The following is a 19670-nucleotide window of genomic DNA, read 5'->3' on the forward strand; positions in this document are numbered from 1 at the left end:
GTTTATCGCGTAGTGTGCTTTATATCTAGTTCTGTTTATGGCAATTTATTAGCGGACCCCGTTTATTACGGCTTTAGTAGCTTACGTTCGCTCGTGTGTCGAGCAGAGATTGGCAGACGCCGTGTGTTGGCTGTAGTAGCTTACGTTCGCTCGTGTGTCGAGCAGAAATTGGCAGATGCCGTTTGTCGGCTGTAATAGCTAAAACGTCCCGTCGCTCGTGTGTCGAGCAGAGATTGGCAGACGCCGTGTGTCGGCTGTTAAAGCTAAAACGTTCCGTCGCTCGTGTGTCGAGCAGAGATTGGCAGACGCCGTGTGTCGGCTGTTATAGCTAAAACGTTCGCTCGTATGTCGAGCAGAAATTGGCAGATGCTGTCTGTTGGTTGTATCTAAAACGTTCGCTCGTGTGTCGAGTAGAAATTGGAACATGCCGTGTGTCGGCTATAGCTATGTTCGCTCCTTTGTTGAGCACAATTTGTTTCACGACGTGTTACGGTTTTGGTCTCAAGTGTGCTCGTGTGTCGAGCTAAGTTGGCAAGAGCCATGCGTCGTCTTTGTTTAAAGTTTGAATTGGGTATCGAGGGTATTTGGCAACAGTCATGTGTCGGTCCTTTTAAGTGTTGGTGTGTTAGGTGCTTTGTTATGGTTTATCAGTCTGGAATTGATAAGCTTTCATGTCAAGAAAAATACAGTAGTTGTGTGGACTTTTGTTTAAGAGCTTACTGCTGTTTGAGTGTTAATGAGCTTAGGTTAAAGTGTTAACACGTTGGGCTAACGTAAGGTTTGTTACCTAACACATCCCAGTGCGGAACTTTAAATAGACAATTGTATATTTCTGTAGGTTTAGTTTGTAATTATTAAAAGCTCGCCGGTCGGCCGTTTTTATCCACGGAGTTAAGCATTTTATCCACGTTTAGGCGCTACAACCTGGGTTATACGGGAGTTATGTTTATCCTTTACTTCACCCCTAGCTAGAATTTTTACATTTCAAAATATTATGTCATTTTAAAATAATTAAAAAATAGTCAGTCCACCCCCTCCACTGGCCTTGTCGCGATCAGAAGGGTATTCTAATTTACACCCTATAATCCGTTTACGACGGATTCCTGGTCCGGCTTGGCTAGTGGGGTTTTTCCCTTTTGTTCTTTTTTCGTTTTTGTCTTACGTTTTCCTTTCTCGGCAGACATCGCTGGTGTTATTCTGTCCGCCTTAGGTCTTGACGTTTTCTTTACTCTTAACTTCACTCTCATTATAAGCCACGATCTAAATACATGCTATGATATCGTATAGGGAAGTAACCCCACTAGTTGGGTTGGGCCTCTCTCGTGGTTGGATATACCGGTTGGGGTTTGAGGGGTTTTCTGAGTTTTGGGGAGAAGGTGTATTTTGTGGATTATTTCCTGTAAATGCGGAGATCTTTTGGCGTTTATACTGAAGCAGCAAGGTGCGTGAGCAGCCGTAGGCCACAATCTTTTCCCATATCTTATCGGCACGCCGTACAATGAGCGGCATAATTAATGAGTGAGAATGCTTAACTATTCTCATTCATAATTATGACGCGGAATTCACAAGTGCGTGGATTACATAACCCTGTTTGTTTATAGATAGTTGTATTATGTAATGCCTAATCAGCATGTGCACAATCGCGGTATTTAAAGATCTCTTTGCTTAGTTTCGGGACATTTCGAAAGAGATACGCAAGCCGGGAAGTCCGAACAAATTTTCGACCCTCCCACCTCCCCTTCGGCGACGTAACACACAGCTATAGTGCTTTCTCACCCAGTCGCTCATTGCCTCGGCCACAATCTTTTCCCATATCTTATCCACGCCGTACAATGAGCGGCATAATTAATGAGTGAGAATGCTTAACAATTCTCATATACCATTGCCTGTAAACCAATCAAAACTCAGGAAATGCAATATACCATTGCTAGTTTTTAATAATATGGTATATCCCACTTGTCACTTACATTTTCTTGGTATACACACGAGCCTTAAATGTATTTATATGTGAACAGTATTACATGTCACGAAGAGGAATAACTTCAGCTTGGTTCAGCTGCTGAGATCGTTTCCGAAACAATGCAACCAGAGCTCTTCTAAACTCTGGTATTCGGGTGGCATATATGATAGGATTCACAAGCGAGTTTGCATAAAATGAAAATACGAGAGCGTCATTTAACCGTTGTATTGCTAGTGGGGATAACGAAATAAAAATATCAGTGGAAAAAAAGATAAAACTGATTACTAAATATGGGAGCCACAGCAGTAGGGACACGAATGACACGATCAACAATGTCATGGTCAGTTTTCTTTCTCTACTGGCTGCACCATGATGTTGAGGCTGCGCTCCACAACGGACTGTAATAACAATGAACGCGTAAGAAAAACAAATAACCAAAAGACAAATTAAATTAAATGAATTCCATAAGTAAAAATAATAACTTGGTCCTTTAAATTCCCATAGAACTATAGTTGCAATTGATAACAACTCGGCCGTAACCCAAACGACAGCTATTATAAGTCCATAAACCCATTTACTCATAACGCGATGTCTGAACGGCCAAAACGTCGCATGAAGCCGTTCTATCGAAATCGCAGACATGTTTGCTAGAGATGCAACGGGAAACGAGAAAAGCAGTACATTAAGCAAATAAGCTGCCCATTGTTCAGTCACGTTGTTCTTCCAGACGTTGCATTGTGCTCCAGCTAAGTAGAACAGCTCAATCGTAGCAAATCCTCCTGCCAACATATCTACAACTGCCAAATTTATGACCAGGTACGTGCTTCGCTTACGGAGATTACAGTTCTTCATGAAAACGATTGTTGTAATGATGTTAAGTGTCACTATAGCAACACACTCGGTTAAGCCCACAGCAAGCCAGGCAATACATTCTGGAAACGAATACATCTAGCAAACTCGATTTGCTGTTAGCAGTTATCCTTGATCTGTTGAGAGAAAAGAGTTATTTCTTTTATAATTTGACGCTTTCTTTCAATAATTGTATATAAGAATTAATTACAAAAGCGTTTATGAATGTTATACTTAAACAATTATTCCACGAGCGCGCGTTGGATATGAGATGATAGATAGTCAACGCCGAGTTGGCTATAACGATCTCATATCTAACAAGCGCGAGTGGAATAATTGTTTTATTAAAAACGCCCGAAGAATTGCAATATCTAAGCTCTTCAGCTGTTTTCGTTGACGCGTATCGGCTACCAAATTTGTGGTCAATGGTATAGGAGGTCATATACCATTGCCCGGTAACCAATCAAAACGCAGGAATTACAACAGCTACCATTGCTAGTTTTTAATAAAGTATGTTATACAGTAGGTCATGACTGCTTATGGAGAATTGCATTCGCTTTTATCATTTTATCATTTATTAAGGCTTGACAACAAAATTGACGGCTATACTCAGTTCCTGCATATACTCGACATTCTACTGAGCTTATTTTATCGGAAGAAATTTCAGTGTCAGACGATCCCGCTGTATGCTTTTCATTCAAAAAAACTTCTTGTGAACTTCTTGTGGCAAATTATTTCAATCAATCTTGTGAAATAATTTGCCACTAAAAATAACTCAGTTTTGTCATTTCTATTGTTCACTTTGCAAAGCGCGGCCACCCGTTTTATTATCTAAAATTGGAATTGTGACAAAGATGACTAAGCATGACTAAGGAAACACGAACAACATCCGCTCTGCTGTATATTTTTATCGTAAATAACTAAATGCTACTTTGTGAGCAACCGTTTCGTTTATGCTTGAAAAAGGCCGAATAACGAAAAGCATTTTCCACATTTTGGGCATTCTCTCTTTGGGTGCCTATTGCGTTTCCCTCTTCTTACAGGCGTATTTTTTATGCATGTTAATATCGTTTTCGCCAACCCTTTTCCACATTCGAAACATTCTTCCTTTGGTCGCTTCTGCGTTTCAAATTTCTTGCACGAGTATCTTTCGTGCTGTCGGAGTAAATGATTTTGTGTTAACAGTTTTCTGGAAGCTTCGCACAATCTCTAAGAGACCAAATTTGCTGATTTTTTTAAAATGACTAACGTACCGTCCAGAGAAAGATATTTTTGTCCAGCCGTCGGGTTCTCTGCCACCTGGAGAGGGTTCTGTGACGCACTTTCTGCAAGCAGTTACCAACAATTATTTTTCTGCTCTAAACACTCTTCGAAACGATGGAAGTTTTTCTAAGTGCTCGTGCGAGTTTGAGATTATATTCGCATGGCATTTCTCTTTACAGTTGTTAGGTGCTTTGATAGACTGAGCGAGCTAGTCATAAATTATTGACGCCATGTCGAGTGGAAAACTACTGAAATCTTTATTTCCATGCGTTGCGCACCGTAACTCAATGAAGCCCTCGAACCGTAGCCATCCAACAAATGTTTTGACATCTTTTTGACAAGTTTTTGATGAGTTTTATGGCTTCCAGTTGCTTTAAACTACCAATCAGGCCGCAATCAATCAAACAGTCAGTCAGTCAATTGATCAAACAACACTTTATTTGTGTTGGGTCGTGCATATAATAAATTAACAAAACAAGAGTCAAAAGGAAGTAAATACACTAGGTAAAAATATTGCTTAATGCAATTTTGTAATACGATAATTCTAAAATCATTAAAGGTGCCAACCTACAGGTGTACCTAAAAGTGCTAAGCCACTACAGTCTAATACACTTGTAGGGTTGAAAGTGAATTGCAAGACTACAGTAGTGAATGCATAGTTCAGTTCTCCATAGTGTCTGATAAAAGCTCTATTCCCTAACTACCTCTTAAAACTAAAAAGAAATTCGTAAAATGTGTTATGTATATTTTGGCCAAACTTGATGTAGGAACCCTCAACATATAGTACTTAATGGCCCATTTGGAAGCAAAGTTCGACCTTACATTCTTTGTTTGATCACGTCGCCAAATTCTTGGTTTTCACAAGACCCCATAAAAACTCAACTACTAATTTTTCTGAAAAAAAAAAACTCTTAGTTATCTTGATATAATTTGATATATTTTTCGAAATAATTTTCATAGACCTTTTCATCTAGATTAAACTCTCTGAGAGGTTCAAAATCAATTAAAAATAACGTATACTTCTACGATCGCCAAACGCGACATAAAAGTTTTGTTATTTTCTAAATATTATTTTCTTATTACAGGCTAAACTCTGTCTACGTTTGCAAGCCTGTCTACGTTTGCAAGCTATCTTAAGTGCACTGCGCTACAATTTAGTCAACCAAGTCTAATTATTTTTACGTTTGTAGTGTAGAGCGGTTTTTACTTGAGTGTCGAAGTAAATTGCGTTTGCTTTGGTTTTGCATTACTACGCTGAGTGATTGGCTAAAAAATCTCGCGCCACTTTCTCAGCCAATCAGGAGTAAAACCAAAACCAATCGTGACTCGGGGTGTTTACCATTTACAAAAAATTTCCGGAAATTCCGGGCGGAATGTAAATGGAACACGACTTTTCGGTTCGTTCCACTGGAAAGTTCCCGAAAAAAACAGACAACCTGAAAAGGTAGTCCCGTTTTCCCGGTGGAAACTTCCCAATGGAAATTCGTGTTCCATTTACAGATTTCTCGTCTTTCTCACCAGTCCCAAGCCTTTTTCACAGCCGGGTCTCACGGCTCCTCAACTAAAATGGCGGGTCAGTCTTATGTATAAATAAAGTTCTTCATGGTTGAGTTTTCAGGGTTTAAACGATTGCTCTACTCAAGTATTTGCATCAGTTCTACAAAATATACTGCATCACGATAAATGGTAGGTAAAATTTGTGTCTGAAGCCAAGCTTTCTTTGGGCAAAGCAAGTATATTAAATTCATCGATCGAATATGCTGACAAAAAACATTCAAAATAGCGTTACTATTGTGGTACAGGTAGCGTCTCATGAAAGTTGCAGCCGCTGCAAGGATACTTTTCCCCATAATCTTTTGAATTTATCAGATTTTCCTTGTCAACTACGAACTTTATGATTTCATTCATCACGGCATTTGAGTATAAACATCTTTCGCGGACGATTCGAGGGAGCAACAGAAACTGAACAGAGAGGAGCCTGTGAACGAATGAGACCCGTCTAAATGGAACGCACTCTTCCCAACGGAAATTCCCAACGGAAATTTTCCGAAATTTTTTTGTAAATGGTAAACACCCTCGCTCGCGCACGTTTTCCCGCGCTTCGTGCCAGCTACATGTATTTGCTTCGAGTTTTGATTGGTTCACTGGATTGTCTGTGTCGTTTGTGATTGGCCAGACTGATTACTTTGGTTTTGGTTTTACGACACTCAATTGAAAACTGCTTTATAATTTGATAAAAACTACTCAGAGTTCACAATACAACAATTACAACAACAGCAACGTTCAGTGAATTCACAAATGTCCTTAGCTGGACAAGCGATGTTCGGAGTTTTATCTTGGAGAAACTCCAGTTTAAAAGAAAAAAAAAACTTTTCAAGAATCTCTTAAGAAAGAAAAAATACTTGTGGAACCTTAAAGTGCCTATGAAATAAAAACCAAGTTGAACTCATATGAAAGGCCTAGTGCATAACGTTCAAAACTAAACTAAAGAGTGGATAATTGTATCTACTGAAAGTGTGCTAACTATTTTACGGGTTTTGTAAAACCACTCTGTACATTAATATTATCAGTGACCTAAAAGATTGATAAATTAAAAAACAGGGGTCAGAAGATTATTTAAGTGCAAGCTGCTTCATAGCAAGATTTAATCCCTAGTCTACACCAGAAAATCACGTACAAAACATTTTTTTGGAAAGGTTTAACTCTTAACACAGTTGTTTGGAAGAAAGAAAGAAAGAAAGAAAGACTGGTCTTGGTTAAATTTGCTGAAGGAAATTATTCCTGTAAATGATTACAACTTTCTACTGTTTATCTAAATCCCCTTAGCCTGAAAATGATTCCTGCCTAAGACTACATGTTTGTTTATAAATATTTGACGCAGAGCTCTCCTGACAAAGTCTACATTGTGAATTCCAGCAAGCCAACAAACACTAACATCACAACATGATAGAAAATGACAGTAACAGTTGACGTCCCAGATGCTGTGGACAAAGAAAAAGAAAATAACAGTTAAAAAGGATTTTTTTTAATGAACTCTGTACTTGCTAACGGCCAGTAATAACAGTAGTTGGGCCCACATTTATGGGCAAAACTACCTAAGAAAGTTAGAGAAGCAATGTCTTTAGCCGTTTTTAAAAGAAACATTCAGATCCTTTTTTTTTTCTTTTTACGCCACGAAACTTTGGAACGAGCTACCTTTTTATATCAAGCAGTCTGAGACTATAGCGATTTTTCAAAAGAACCTTAAAACATTTCTTTTTTGTAATAGTTTTTAACCTAGTCATAGATGTTAATAATTGCATGTTTTAGTTAGATTCTTTTTTTTTATCTTTTTATCTTAGTACTGAATTTCTGTATCTAACATCGCTCTTGCTTTTATCGTTTTTATCCTTTTAATCCTATGCAATTGTAAGCGCATTGAGAATTTTAAATGCGCAATAAGAACCTTTTTATTATTATTATTATTATTATTATTATTATTATTACTATTATTATTATTATTATTATTATTGTATAATAAAATTGAACGCTAAGAAATTTGAACGACGTTTAGACTTGGGGTCGAAACGTCGTTCAAATTTCTTAGCGTTCAATTTTATTATACAGTCAACTTCCAAAAACTTGTTGATTCGAATTATTATTATTATTATTATTATTATTATTTCATAACATAGATGTAACTTTATTGGAATATAGTTGCTGCCACTCTTGTGTTTTATGTAACAGTTAGCCATTTAAACTCTAATGTACATAGTTTTCGTATTTTATAACATCATAGTTTTAGCATTTTTGCTTCAGAAAGTTCTTTCGTCGAAACGATAAAAGAATTAGATAAACTTCGGTAATTCCTCTCTCGACATTCTCTGTCTCAAAGACAGAGAATGTCAAGAAATTACCGAAGTTTTAGCGTTTAAGTATTGATGTAAATTAATCTGTGTCCCCAGTTAGCGCCTTTACCGCGCTAATTACTAAGTTAATTACTCGGCTCTTCATTCTGGGGTATGTTATGGATGGATGTTTAAACTTCTCCCCCTCCCCTCCCCCCCAAAAAGCGCACATGTTTTTTGTTTGTAATGGTGACTTATATCTTAGCGGGCTTCCAAACTGCCCCGAAAATGTTTCTACAGGAGCAACATAACTTGTTAAACAAACTAGTACATTACACAAATAATTATTCTAACAATAAAGAGAACTGACCAGCACAGTTGAAGCCATCTCCGCTAAAGCCGTTTTTGCAGTTGCACTTGTAAGAGCCTGGTAAATTAACACAGTCTGCTGATTTTGAACACTTGGCATCTCCCTGCGCACATTCGTCAATATCTGTATTAAGAAATAAAAGAACACTTTCACCCCAAGTCTAATTTCCGTACTTTTTTAATGTGGCTAAACAGAATTTAGGCTACAGTTTCGCTCAAAAGTAAGTTGCCACCCTCTCTAAGTATCGTCTCTCGAGACGAGACTCGTCTCGTGAGACGCTTGAAAAAACTGCAAGTACACGGCTCCAACTTCTCTCGAGATTTTAATTACCCACTGTTAACCATACATGCAGAAACAATAAGCGAGCTAACATCGCCTAGCAAAGATTACCTGTGGTTGAAACAGATAATTGTGACGTTTGACATGTCGACCATTCAAGCGAGTTCCTTCTTCCTCGAATATCGCTTGTATTCCAAAGCAAAAGTCTTTAAAAGTCTTATTAAAAGTTGCATGTTTTAAATCGAAATCATTTCGTCCGTGGTTTTCTAAATCAGGGTTTATCAATCGATCTTTGCACGGCTTTCCGGCGGTAAATTTCGTAAGTTAGACTCAAACCGGCCCAGTACTCATTTGGTAAGCATTTTGATATGGTAAGTATTTTGTTGATAATTAATATACAATCTTCGTTCACTGTCCAAAATCCACGCGCGCAATTGGTTAAAATAGATCACGTGATTTTGCTTTACCTGTCGTCAGCAAACTCAGACAGTGCAGTATTGACAATAATGCACGAAAATCGTGCATTATTGAAGGTGTCTTCAGCTTCAAAGCTTGTAGAAGTGGAAGAAAAGTATATTCCTCAAATTATCAACGATCCAATACCAAACAAAATCGAAGAGGATAACAACTTGAAGCGCTTTCATGTTCAAAGGTAAACTGCAGCTCAATAAATACATTTTTGTGTGCGATTGACTTGCTTGTAGTTGCTTGATTGTGAAAGCCATCGACTTGCATTGAACAAGCTTCTCGCTGACTGTATTTATGAAAGACCACAGCTGATGAACGATTTTATGAACCATTTTAAGTTTTATTTCTGTACGGCTAATTTGTGATTTTTATATTATTGATGTAATCCCGTGTAATTATGTACTACTACAGTTCTTATTTTTAAACATTAAGTTTGTTGTTTGAAGTTCGTTAAGTCGATGATCGCTTGCAGTTCGATGCAGTGTACTCAGATTGTATATTAAAAGGGTTAGAGTCTGTTCGTTCGTGTTTTGTTGACAAATACACGCACTTGCTGGCCTCACAATGAACTCAAAATTTTCAATACTGCACTCGGCTACGCCTCGTGCAGTATTGAAAATTTCTCGTTCATTGTGCGGCCAGCGCGTGCGTGTATTTGTCAACAAAACACTCACAACAGTCTCTAACCCATAAGTATACCACGGTTCTATCAGTGCGACGGTGCCTGGTGGTTGCCGCTTTTAGGGTTGTCATGGATACCTTTGCATTCGCAAGAAGCATGCGTGGCTCCACCATACCTAAGGCACTATTCCCCAAGCTCATCTAATGGTGATGACTTAAACGAATGAAACACTGGCATGAGTGACTATTCAAACGAAAGCTTATTATTCAACAGCAATACCAAGTATTACTCTCTTGTGTGACTTTTCAAATGAAAGCTTTTCTTAGCAGTTCTTTTAGAAAGTGCTACTTTTTATGCTGTACAGTGAGTACATACATACATACATACATACATACATACATACAACCTTTATTTATACACGATAAAAGATAAAAGCTACAAGCTTGTGGGCCATGGGGTCGTGTACAAAATTAAAAAGATAAAAATGTTAAAATCGTTTTAAAAGGGGTACTATCTACGTATTAAAAACTATAAATTATTGTGAATTCGAATGAGTGAGAATAAAAAGTTAAAAATATGTAAACTCCTTAAACCTATTGTTGATTGTTTGTGGCGCTAAAACGTTGTAGTTAAAATCCCTAAAAGTGTAACAATTCGCCACGTTTTTTAGAAACGATTTGAAGTCAAGGTAGTCGATACGATCAATTAACGAGTAAACTGTTGAGCTTAGTGCTTTCGTGTGTTACTACTCAATGAGCATAATAACTTGTGATTCGAAATTTTAAAACACTAAACCTGGTGTGTGATCATTTAAATGAAAGGTACAGGACAGAGCTACATGGCCAGTGTTACTATTCTCATCTTATCAAATGAGCAGTTTATTTTCTTTGTTTTTTGCAACATTTGTGCGGTTTTACGGAATCTCCAGTTTCAATTTAAGAGATGCTCCGGTTTGTTTAACAAACTCTTCATATTTCTGGTTAGCACATGTACAGGTTGGCAGATCTGTACAGAGAGGAACTGTGTTAATGTTTATTATGACAAACAAAGTTAGCTATAGGAGAAAACACTACGTAGACATAAAATTTACCAAATCCTCATAATTTATTAAATTAAAACAAATATGTGGAAGAATCACTAACCGTCACAAGTAAAGCCGTTTCCACGGTAGCCATTTTTGCAGGTGCAAGTGTATGAGCCAAATGTATTAAAACAGGTTGCATTGTTGGAGCAAAGTATGACAGTAATAATGACATTATTATTAAAGAAATAAAAAACAAACCGAGTGCATTGTTGACTTATATAAGCCCGCGGGAATTTTTTAAGAACATGAGAGAAGTACATAGAGAAGCATGAGGCGCAGCCGAGTGCTTCTCGCACTTCTAGAGTGCTTTTATAACTCAACAATGCACAAGGAGAAGGTTTTTTTTATTTCTTTTATAAAATGTCAAAGAAATCAGAGAAAGTAACATGATCTATTATTAAAGAGCCAAAACGACCTGGCTCATTTTCTTTGGCATGAGAACATTCATCATACATGCTATACTGTATAATTATATTATAATAATACATCACACATGAAGCTATGAGAAATAGCAAATTTAATTACCTGTGTCGGAGCAAACTAACAACTTGGTGAGGTTTTTTGCGGCAGTCACTGTTGTGTACATGAAGCCGACAGGTTTATTGTTCCATGAAACTTTCGCATAGTTATCGCACCAAACATTAGATTTGCAGGTCATATAAGGGTCCCTTTGATAGCAGGTATCAGTCAGCAGTATAGACTTCAAGTTGGCATCCCAAAAACTGTCAAAAGAAAAGTTTGTTTTACTAAATTACAGCCACAATTCCTGTTAGTGGACACTCTTGGGACAAAGAAAAAGTGTATAAATTTAAGTGGAGCTGGTCACTTACAGGCTATATTTGCTGATTTCAATCCCCCCCACCCCTCCTCCCCAAATTTAACCCTTTTTATCTCCCTACCAATTTACCTTGAAATGAATACTTAATCCCCCTCCCCACTCCCCCCAACCTGCTCCTTTCCTTCGTGGCTCCCACCGGTGCTATTTCTACTGGAAAATATTACAAAATGTTGAAAAAAATTCTCTCAAGTCTCCTGGGGTGCTTTCCATTAAGCCAAATATTTCGGAAATTTCGGTTGGAAGTCAAATAGAAAGCTCCGTTTCGGTTTGGAGTGACCGGAAAATTCAGGACCACCTCTGGAGGTGGTCCACTTTGACCGGTTGGACCGGTCGGACCGAAATTTACTGTTCCATTTTGACAAACTGTTCAGTTGTCTTACTTTACAATGTAGTTCAGTAGCTTCTCACAGATTTGGGGAACTGGCGAAATGAATGCAAAATGAAAAGGACCGTTCCACTCGCTTGGCCCGGATTAATCAGAAAATGTCGTTCCATTTTACAACGGTCAGTTCCAGTTGGTCCGACAGGTCGCACTTTGAAAATGGAAAGCACTCCTGGTTCCGCCACCTTGTGAATCCCACCCACTTCACACCCTCTCTTCTCTTGCCTGCTGTACCCCTCAGATGCCCTGTTCCTCTAGGGTTCCACACCCGTCCCCCCCTCCACTTGGTAGTGATGCTACATCAGTACGTGTTAAAAGGATCTCTCACCTTAATGTATCAGACTTGTCAAATGCAGTTTCTACATTGGTCAAATTAATTCCAGTTGGTTTTCCCATGAAGTTCCACATGAAGTCTTGAACACTGTACTGATCGTATGTTGTCTTCTTCACTTCCTCAAATAGTTCCACATACTTGGTTAACATTTCTTTTTCATCTTCTCTACCAACAACTGCAAGATAATTTCCTTTGTTAGTATAGATTAACCCTTGGTCTTCAACAAAGGAACTGAAATAATCCTTGATCGGCTGCTGGTATATCTGACTGTTATCGTCAGCGTTAAAGTTTGAAATACAATCCATAATGATTGCAATCTTGACTGAACCACGTTGAATCACGGTGTTAAAATCAGCGACGAAAGCTTTGCTTCCGCAGCTCTTGTTACACACTGCATGGCCTTGCTGTACGTCAAATGTTTCAGAACGATCAAATGCAACAAACAGGATGCTGTGGTTCTGCACACATTTGTCCTTTCCTGCAATTTGAAAAAAAATAGTGTTAGAATTATTCAGAACAGAGAGTTACTGGTAATAAAGAAAGAAAGTCCTGTTTGATAGCCCAGTGCAAGTGGATTTTATCAATCCCTTGCCAATCGGACAAGAAACATTTTGCCCTTTTTTTGTTGGTAGATTAAGTAGGGACACTGAAAAAGGCCTTTGGTCCCAAAAGGCAACCTGGAAAATCCAAATTCTTTACACCCTGCGGTATGACATATCACCAAGTCTGTGAAAAAGGTGACTGGCCAATAAACATGCATCTCACGTAATGCACATCAGAGGATCCTGTCATTGTATTCCAAACTTGTATACATGCCTACTGGTACATCTTTTAAAAGTTGCATTGCCTCCATCGAAATTATTTCTACTGAACATTATGAGTTGATTTAATACCCTGTTTAATACCATGCCATAGAAAATACAGCCAATCAGAATACATGAAAGCCGTTGTATATTCCTTCCCATCGTGCGCTGCGATTGTATTCTCGACGAAATTTAGTATTACTAAGTGTATTTTCTATGGCATGGTATAAAATAGTTACACAGCACTTTCTAGTGGTATACTATGGAATATCCCATGCCACTTGCCTTGCCACTTGTATTTTCTTGGTATACACACTCGCCTAAAGGCTTGTGCGTATACCGAGAAAATACAAGTGACTTGTGGGATATTCCATAGTATACCACTCGAAAGCGTTGCATAACTAGTATTAATATACTTACCAGTAAGATCTTCAGCCAGGGCCATTAATGCAACTAGACCAGTTCCATCATTATTTACTCCTTCTTGTAAAATTCCTCTTGTATCAAGGTGTGCCCCAAGGATAATGACTTCGTCATTTGCTGTGTCAAAGAATTGGCCTTTCAGGATTCCTATTACATTCGTACCACTGACACTCTGCAAGAAAAGAATCAAATTAATCCCATCTCCAGCAAAAACACAAAATAATAACATTTTGTATTCCTATTATTTTGTGCTATTTTTTAGAAACAATATAATATCATAACTAATAAAGAATTTCAGAATTTTAATAAGAAATATGACCCTTTAATTTTGAATAAACTAAAAATTAAATTAATTTAATTTTTAATTTGTTTTTTAATTCCTGGAAAAAAGTACTTAAATCTTGAAAAATAACATTTAAATACAAAGGCCAACTCAGCATGTGTGCAGCTATTAAAATACTTTAATTGTAGACAAGAAACATGAAAGAAAGCCATGAATTTTGTAAAATAGCTTTTATTACGAAAAGAGAAAGAACTGGGCACTGCGCTGCTGTTTGTTACTGACAACAGTTGAAATCGGGTTGTTCGAAAGACTATTAACGCTAACCCAGGATTAAAAGATGATCAAGATTTTAAATTCTCTTGTTTTAAAGGGTTTCCCAAAGCTAATATTTTGGTAAGTTTGAGATTGGTCATGTCAAAACTGTGGGACAGACAATATTATCAGAAAACCTCAACGAAATTACATAAAATTGAAATCAAATTTTACGCTAATCCTGGATTAGCTTAATCGTGCTTTGAACAACCGGGCCCAGTTCTATTTTAATTCCAAAAAGACCAGTGGTGGATCCAAACCCTTTAGATAAGGCAGAGGGCCCGATCATCCAGACCCTAAAATAAGGAGGTGGAAGGGGGCGGGCGGGGCGGGGGGGGGGGGGGGAGGGTGCTCTTGAAAATATTATCTGGGGGCCTGGGTCCCCCTGGGCGCTTTCCCTAGATCCGCCACGGTAAACCTGAAAATTACATCTGAATTACAAAATAGTGCGTGGGAAGCATGTGGTCAGTGACCAATGGCCTTCCATGGGGTGGGTGTGATGATTATATGAAACAAATAGCTCAGACTTGTTTTGTAAAAGAAATTAATTTTATGGTTAACTCTACTGTTGTGGCTTGACTTGGTTTGTCTGTGAAACTCAGGCTTGTGCAGCGGAACTCCAGCTTACCAGTATATATAACGAACATGTCAATGGACTAGGAGAATGTGATCATTATAACAAAAATAACTGTAGCTTTGGAGAGGCTGAATAATATGCAATTCATTAATGTGTAGACGAATGGGCTTTGTAAAACAAATGAGAAGTTTTAGTAAGCTATCAAATCAAGGAGCAATAATTGAAATTCATTTTAGTAAAATCATTCAGATAACAACAAATTAATTTCTAATGCCCTTTTGACAAAGATATGATTTGTAGTCACTACATACATTAGACCTGCAGTGGATAAAATCTTTTATATTAGAACTGCTCTTTAATTTAGTATGACACATTACATGAGATAATTTATTATTTAACAAGAGAGCCTTTGTTAGCTTGTCTTTCGCCTTATAGCTTTGTTACCACCTGCTGTACTGTATCTAATACAGTGAAACCTTAATTTTACAAAGTGCTAAGGTACTTGGGATAATGTTCGTTGCCGGTATATCAATGGTTTGTTATACAGTGAAACCTCGATTTAACGAAGTGCCAATGGACTGATTTGTTCGTTATATTGAGAGTTCGTTATATCGAAAACCTCGATATAACGAAATTGAGGAAAAACGACCAAGATGTTCGTTCTATCGAGGTATAATTAATAATTATTTTTAACGCTGTTACGTTGCACTACCAAGCACTTAATGATCTGAACGACTGTCAAAAATAACATTTGTGTTTTAATGTCTGTCTGTCTGAGAATAGTAAACAATTCCCACCGGAGCCCTTACTCTCAATCACCCCGGTTATAGTTAAGTTATGGGAACGAGGCGACTCCTACGGTACCCGCTCACGTAAGCCCCAATCTAAGAACAGCCAACCTCGTTTCGAGGCTCTCTTTCTCTTTGCCTTCTTTGTTAAGTGGGTGATTTCTCGGTACATTTTCTTAAACTTGAAAGGAAACAAGAGTCTTCCTCCCAAAACTCAGAAAGCGTGTAAGCATTTACAATAACATAATTGCGGCACTAGTAAAACATTAGTAAAACATAGCAAAATATGTCACCAAAACGAAACTAAAGGGAACAGCAACAAAAAGCAAGCAAATGGACATTTCTAACTGAGTGCTGGGGCCCGCCATGCGGGGTTTTCCCCCTACCAAACGCAATATCAGCTACCAAAAGATTAAAGCCCGAAAAATACCGCAAACTCGAGATCAAAACCCAAGTGAGCTCCCCGGAGTCAACCAGGACCACGAAAATAGTATATAAACGCAGTCTCAAAGATAACATACAACGACTTGGAAGGGGAAAAACCAACCACACGGCGAGCCCCCAAATACCCCGTCTAGGACAGAGTGTAAGGTTTTAGATAACCCCTTTCGGGACAAGCCGACGCGGCGGTTAATCTCTCCTCCAGATACAACGATAATAAGTGATCTTTTTATATTTTTCCATTTCATTTTTCCTCTTTTTTAGTTCTCTTTTCTTGTTTTTTTTTTTTAAGTTTCTCATTTCTCTCTCATCTTGTAACTTGGGTCTTCTTTCTCTTATCTTTTTGTTAATCTCTTCATTCCTTTTCTACTTTTTTCTTTTTTTTGTTCTCCTCTTTTCTTTTTCTTACTTCTTCTTTCTCTTATTTTTATCTCTTCATCTCTTTTCTTTTTTTCTTTTCTTTTTTTTTCCTTTTTTCTTTTTCTTACTTTTTCTTTCTCGTATCTTTTTTATCTCTTTGTCTCTGTTTTCTTTTCTTTTTTTTCTTCTCTCCTTTTTTTTACTTCTTCTTTTTCTCATCTTTTTTTTTACCTCTTCATCTCTTTTCTTTTTCCTTTTTTAACTTCTTCTTTTCCATCTCTTAATTTCCATTTTTTTTTCTTTTTTGTACATTTCTCCCATGCTTAAGCTTCTCCTCCTTCCTCCTCTTCCTGTTTTACGCTTTTTATTTTGTCTGTTCCCTAAATAATGTAATACAACAATAACACAAGAAATGACAAACAATACCGACAGCTAACGAAGGGACAATGGGAAAGTAGAACAAAAGGTGAGATTGCAACGCAACCAAAGGTGTGACAAACTAGTTGAAGAGGTAAACAACAAGCAATGAAATATAAAATACGAGAAACTACGCCAGAAATAAACTAAATACTGAAATATCATGCAAAAATACCGATAAATAAAAAATGCAGAACAAATACCAAAGAAAACACTAAGGAGGATGAATGAAAACACGTGGCGTGAGACAAAGCGACGAAAAAATAAAGGCCATGAAACGAAATATAGGGACAAAAACCGAGTAATGAACAAAACCTTAAAAACAAACAAACAGACAATAAAACCAGATTGGATAAGAAGAACCCAACTAAAAATACAGAAAACAGGTAAAGGGAAGAAATGAAAAAGCGAGGGAAGGGCCGCGAATGAGACAAATACACCATAACTCGGGACGCGAAGGTAGCTTCACAAACACCGCAAACAACACAATGCAAAATAAGTAGAATAGACTAACATGCGAGCGAAGACCCAGATAACAGACCTCGGACTCTTCTCTGTAGGAATTGCTAGAGCGCTAGCGGGTGGTGTATTTGCTGTTGGCACGCTTGAAATAGAGAAGCAGCGGCGAAGTGAGGATAAACATGTTGAACGTATAAACGAGTCAGACGAGTAGCCAAAAACTCCAGGATAAGAGCACCAGGACTTGTGTAATGGGCAGACGGAGGGCGCAGCGATGACGCTAGAGTTAAAGAGGAGCCGATGCAAAAGTACGCCAGCACTTCACGAAAAGACAGAATACACGTGTACTGAGAAGCTATATTATATACCCGTACATAGTCAGCAGCATGGCTTGCCGTTGCCAAAGTTACTGGGCACGTGGAATGGGAAATTAGGGTGTTTGTTCGCGCGGGCCCCGGTGAGAATAGTGTGTGGGTTCTTTAACGTCCCCTGACAGGAGACGGGACCTACGGTTTATCATTCTTTTCCGAGAAGACTGGAATGTCTAACCATTATTTTGCAGATGTAATTACAAAGATAGCACATTCTCCTCAGTTATTTTAAGACCCTGAGTGTTGGTCCGGTTTGGGGTTCGAATCCACGACCTCCCGCACAGCAGTCCAGCGCTCTACCAACTGAGCTAACCAGGCGGCATTTGGGTTAGGTATAGTTATAATTGTTTTTCACGCTGTTCCGTTGTCTACCCAGCATTTTTTATCTGAATGACTGTCCAAAATAACATATGCTTTTAAATAATGTCTTATACCCACATATACATGTATATGGATATAACTGTACATGTCTTTGAAGTTGTTTTCCTGTTACAGGATTTAAGTACTTTCATATTTGTTGGTCTGTTCTACATATTTATTTTTTGTCGCGTGTTAACTATAATTCATTATATTGGGGTACATTTTACTTTTAAGTCTCCTGATTTTGTTTGTTATAACAAGGATTTTGTATATCGCGATTCGTCATATTACTTTATTATTATTGTACTCTACCATGATGATTAACAACAACATTTTTTACGATATTAACAATGTTCCTAGTTTAGCCAGGCCTTAATTTTTTTTTTCATGCTTTAAAAATATAATAAAAGTATTTCACAATAAATTATTGATAGCAAAAAATGTAAACAGATGTAAGGGTGCAAACCTGGCCAGTTGTTGTGTCACTTGTGGTAAAGTTCTGCAACTTGACCTCTAGTCCTGCACTTTCAAACTTCTCTTTTATGTACAGCGTTGCATTTTCCAAGTTCTGCCTTGCTTCTGGTCGGTAGTGATTCCGATTGGTCTCAAACTTTTTTAAATAATTGAGATATTTTGTTTTATCTGCTGCGGGAAGTTGTTGTGCATCTGAAACTGGGAATGGCATAGTCAATGAAAAATTTTCAATACTTTATTGTTACATGTACTTATTTTCAGGGGACTTAATTTTTGCAATTTTCTTGATTTTCAAAAAATAACAAAAATAAAGACTGCGAAATTTATTTTAAACTTTTTTTTATTGTACTTTTAATTTTTTTAACACATTTTTTGGCCAAATCGCGGAAATAAAGTCCCGCAAAATATGCCCGTTCAATTTTCGCGAAGTTAAGTTCCTGGGAAAATAAGTAACAATAAGGTATTTAAAAGCATAAGTCTGCCTAAAAAAATGATGGTTTGCAACTAATCCTCAGAGATTTAAATTATTTAAGACAGTGGTGTGGCAGGCATGTTAAAGGAACAAACAAAAAAAGCTGGAAAAGGAAACAAAAAATCTTATTTAAGATCTACTAAATTGTTTTTGACCTGATCAACAAAATGTAACTAAAGAAAATATCTTAAACGTTTCGTATTGATGGTTTACCGGTATTTGCTGCCGGAGCGTTACGTGATTTGCATGTATGCGTTCAAAAATCACCAAGAAAATTATGTCCCCTGGGGAAAAAGCTGCATGTTCATGTAAACAATCCTAAGCATAGCAGATACATGACACATATGAAATTGAAGTTCGGTAAATATTGCTAAAAAGCGAAACATTTTCGTTTGGTGTGACTATAGCAACTATACAATGCAGAAATGCTTGTTTGAATAGCAGCTGCCGGCCTATCGCTTTCAACATCATGCTGTAAGATTTTACCGGTTTATACGCGCAGTTTACTTAAAAATAACCACGTGCCGGGTCTACTGCATAGAGTTTACTTACATAAGAATGAATAATAATTATCTCTACGAAACGTCGTTTAAAACAGGCAAATCGAAGCAATCATTAGGAGGAAAAGAAGATATAAGCTTACTGTAAAATTATCACCTTCGACCTTTCTGTTAGCCGGGGGACCGCGCGCGGTTAAAGCAGCAATTTTAAAGTATAGTAGCCGAGTTTCTTTAAGCACAGGCAAAAGTCACATGTAGTTATGCTAAAGCCACATAAACAGATGCCATGAACTTACCTGTCATGAGGAAGAACGCCATTAAAAATAGAAAAACCCATTTCCCAGTTCCATCCAT

At 37.6% G+C, this 19670-nt stretch overlaps 1 protein-coding gene and 1 long non-coding RNA gene across 2 annotated transcripts; both read right to left on the bottom strand.

The window, feature by feature from the left end:
- Nucleotides 1-2433: 2433 nt before the first annotated feature.
- LOC144648950 (uncharacterized) lies at nt 2434-3435 on the bottom strand. Its single transcript, XR_013569804.1, has 2 exons — nt 3331-3435; nt 2434-3216 (listed from the first exon to the last, which is right to left on the bottom strand). It is a non-coding gene; the product is annotated as an uncharacterized LOC144648950 (long non-coding RNA).
- Nucleotides 3436-4492: 1057 nt separating this feature from the next.
- On the bottom strand, nt 4493-19670 carry LOC144648645 (uncharacterized protein YfbL-like). The gene is made up of 7 exons (XM_078508151.1): nt 19613-19670; nt 18337-18542; nt 13500-13674; nt 12271-12754; nt 11248-11444; nt 8270-8392; nt 4493-7053 (listed from the first exon to the last, which is right to left on the bottom strand). The coding sequence occupies exons 1-7, from the start codon at nt 19668-19670 to the stop codon at nt 6971-6973; spliced, it is 1326 nt and encodes a 441-aa protein (XP_078364277.1). The 3' UTR covers nt 4493-6970.

The sequence above is a fragment of the Oculina patagonica genome, chromosome 4 (genome assembly GCF_052425735.1).
Source record: "Oculina patagonica isolate OP01 chromosome 4, crgOcupat, whole genome shotgun sequence".
NCBI classification, from domain to species: domain Eukaryota; kingdom Metazoa; phylum Cnidaria; class Anthozoa; order Scleractinia; family Oculinidae; genus Oculina; species Oculina patagonica.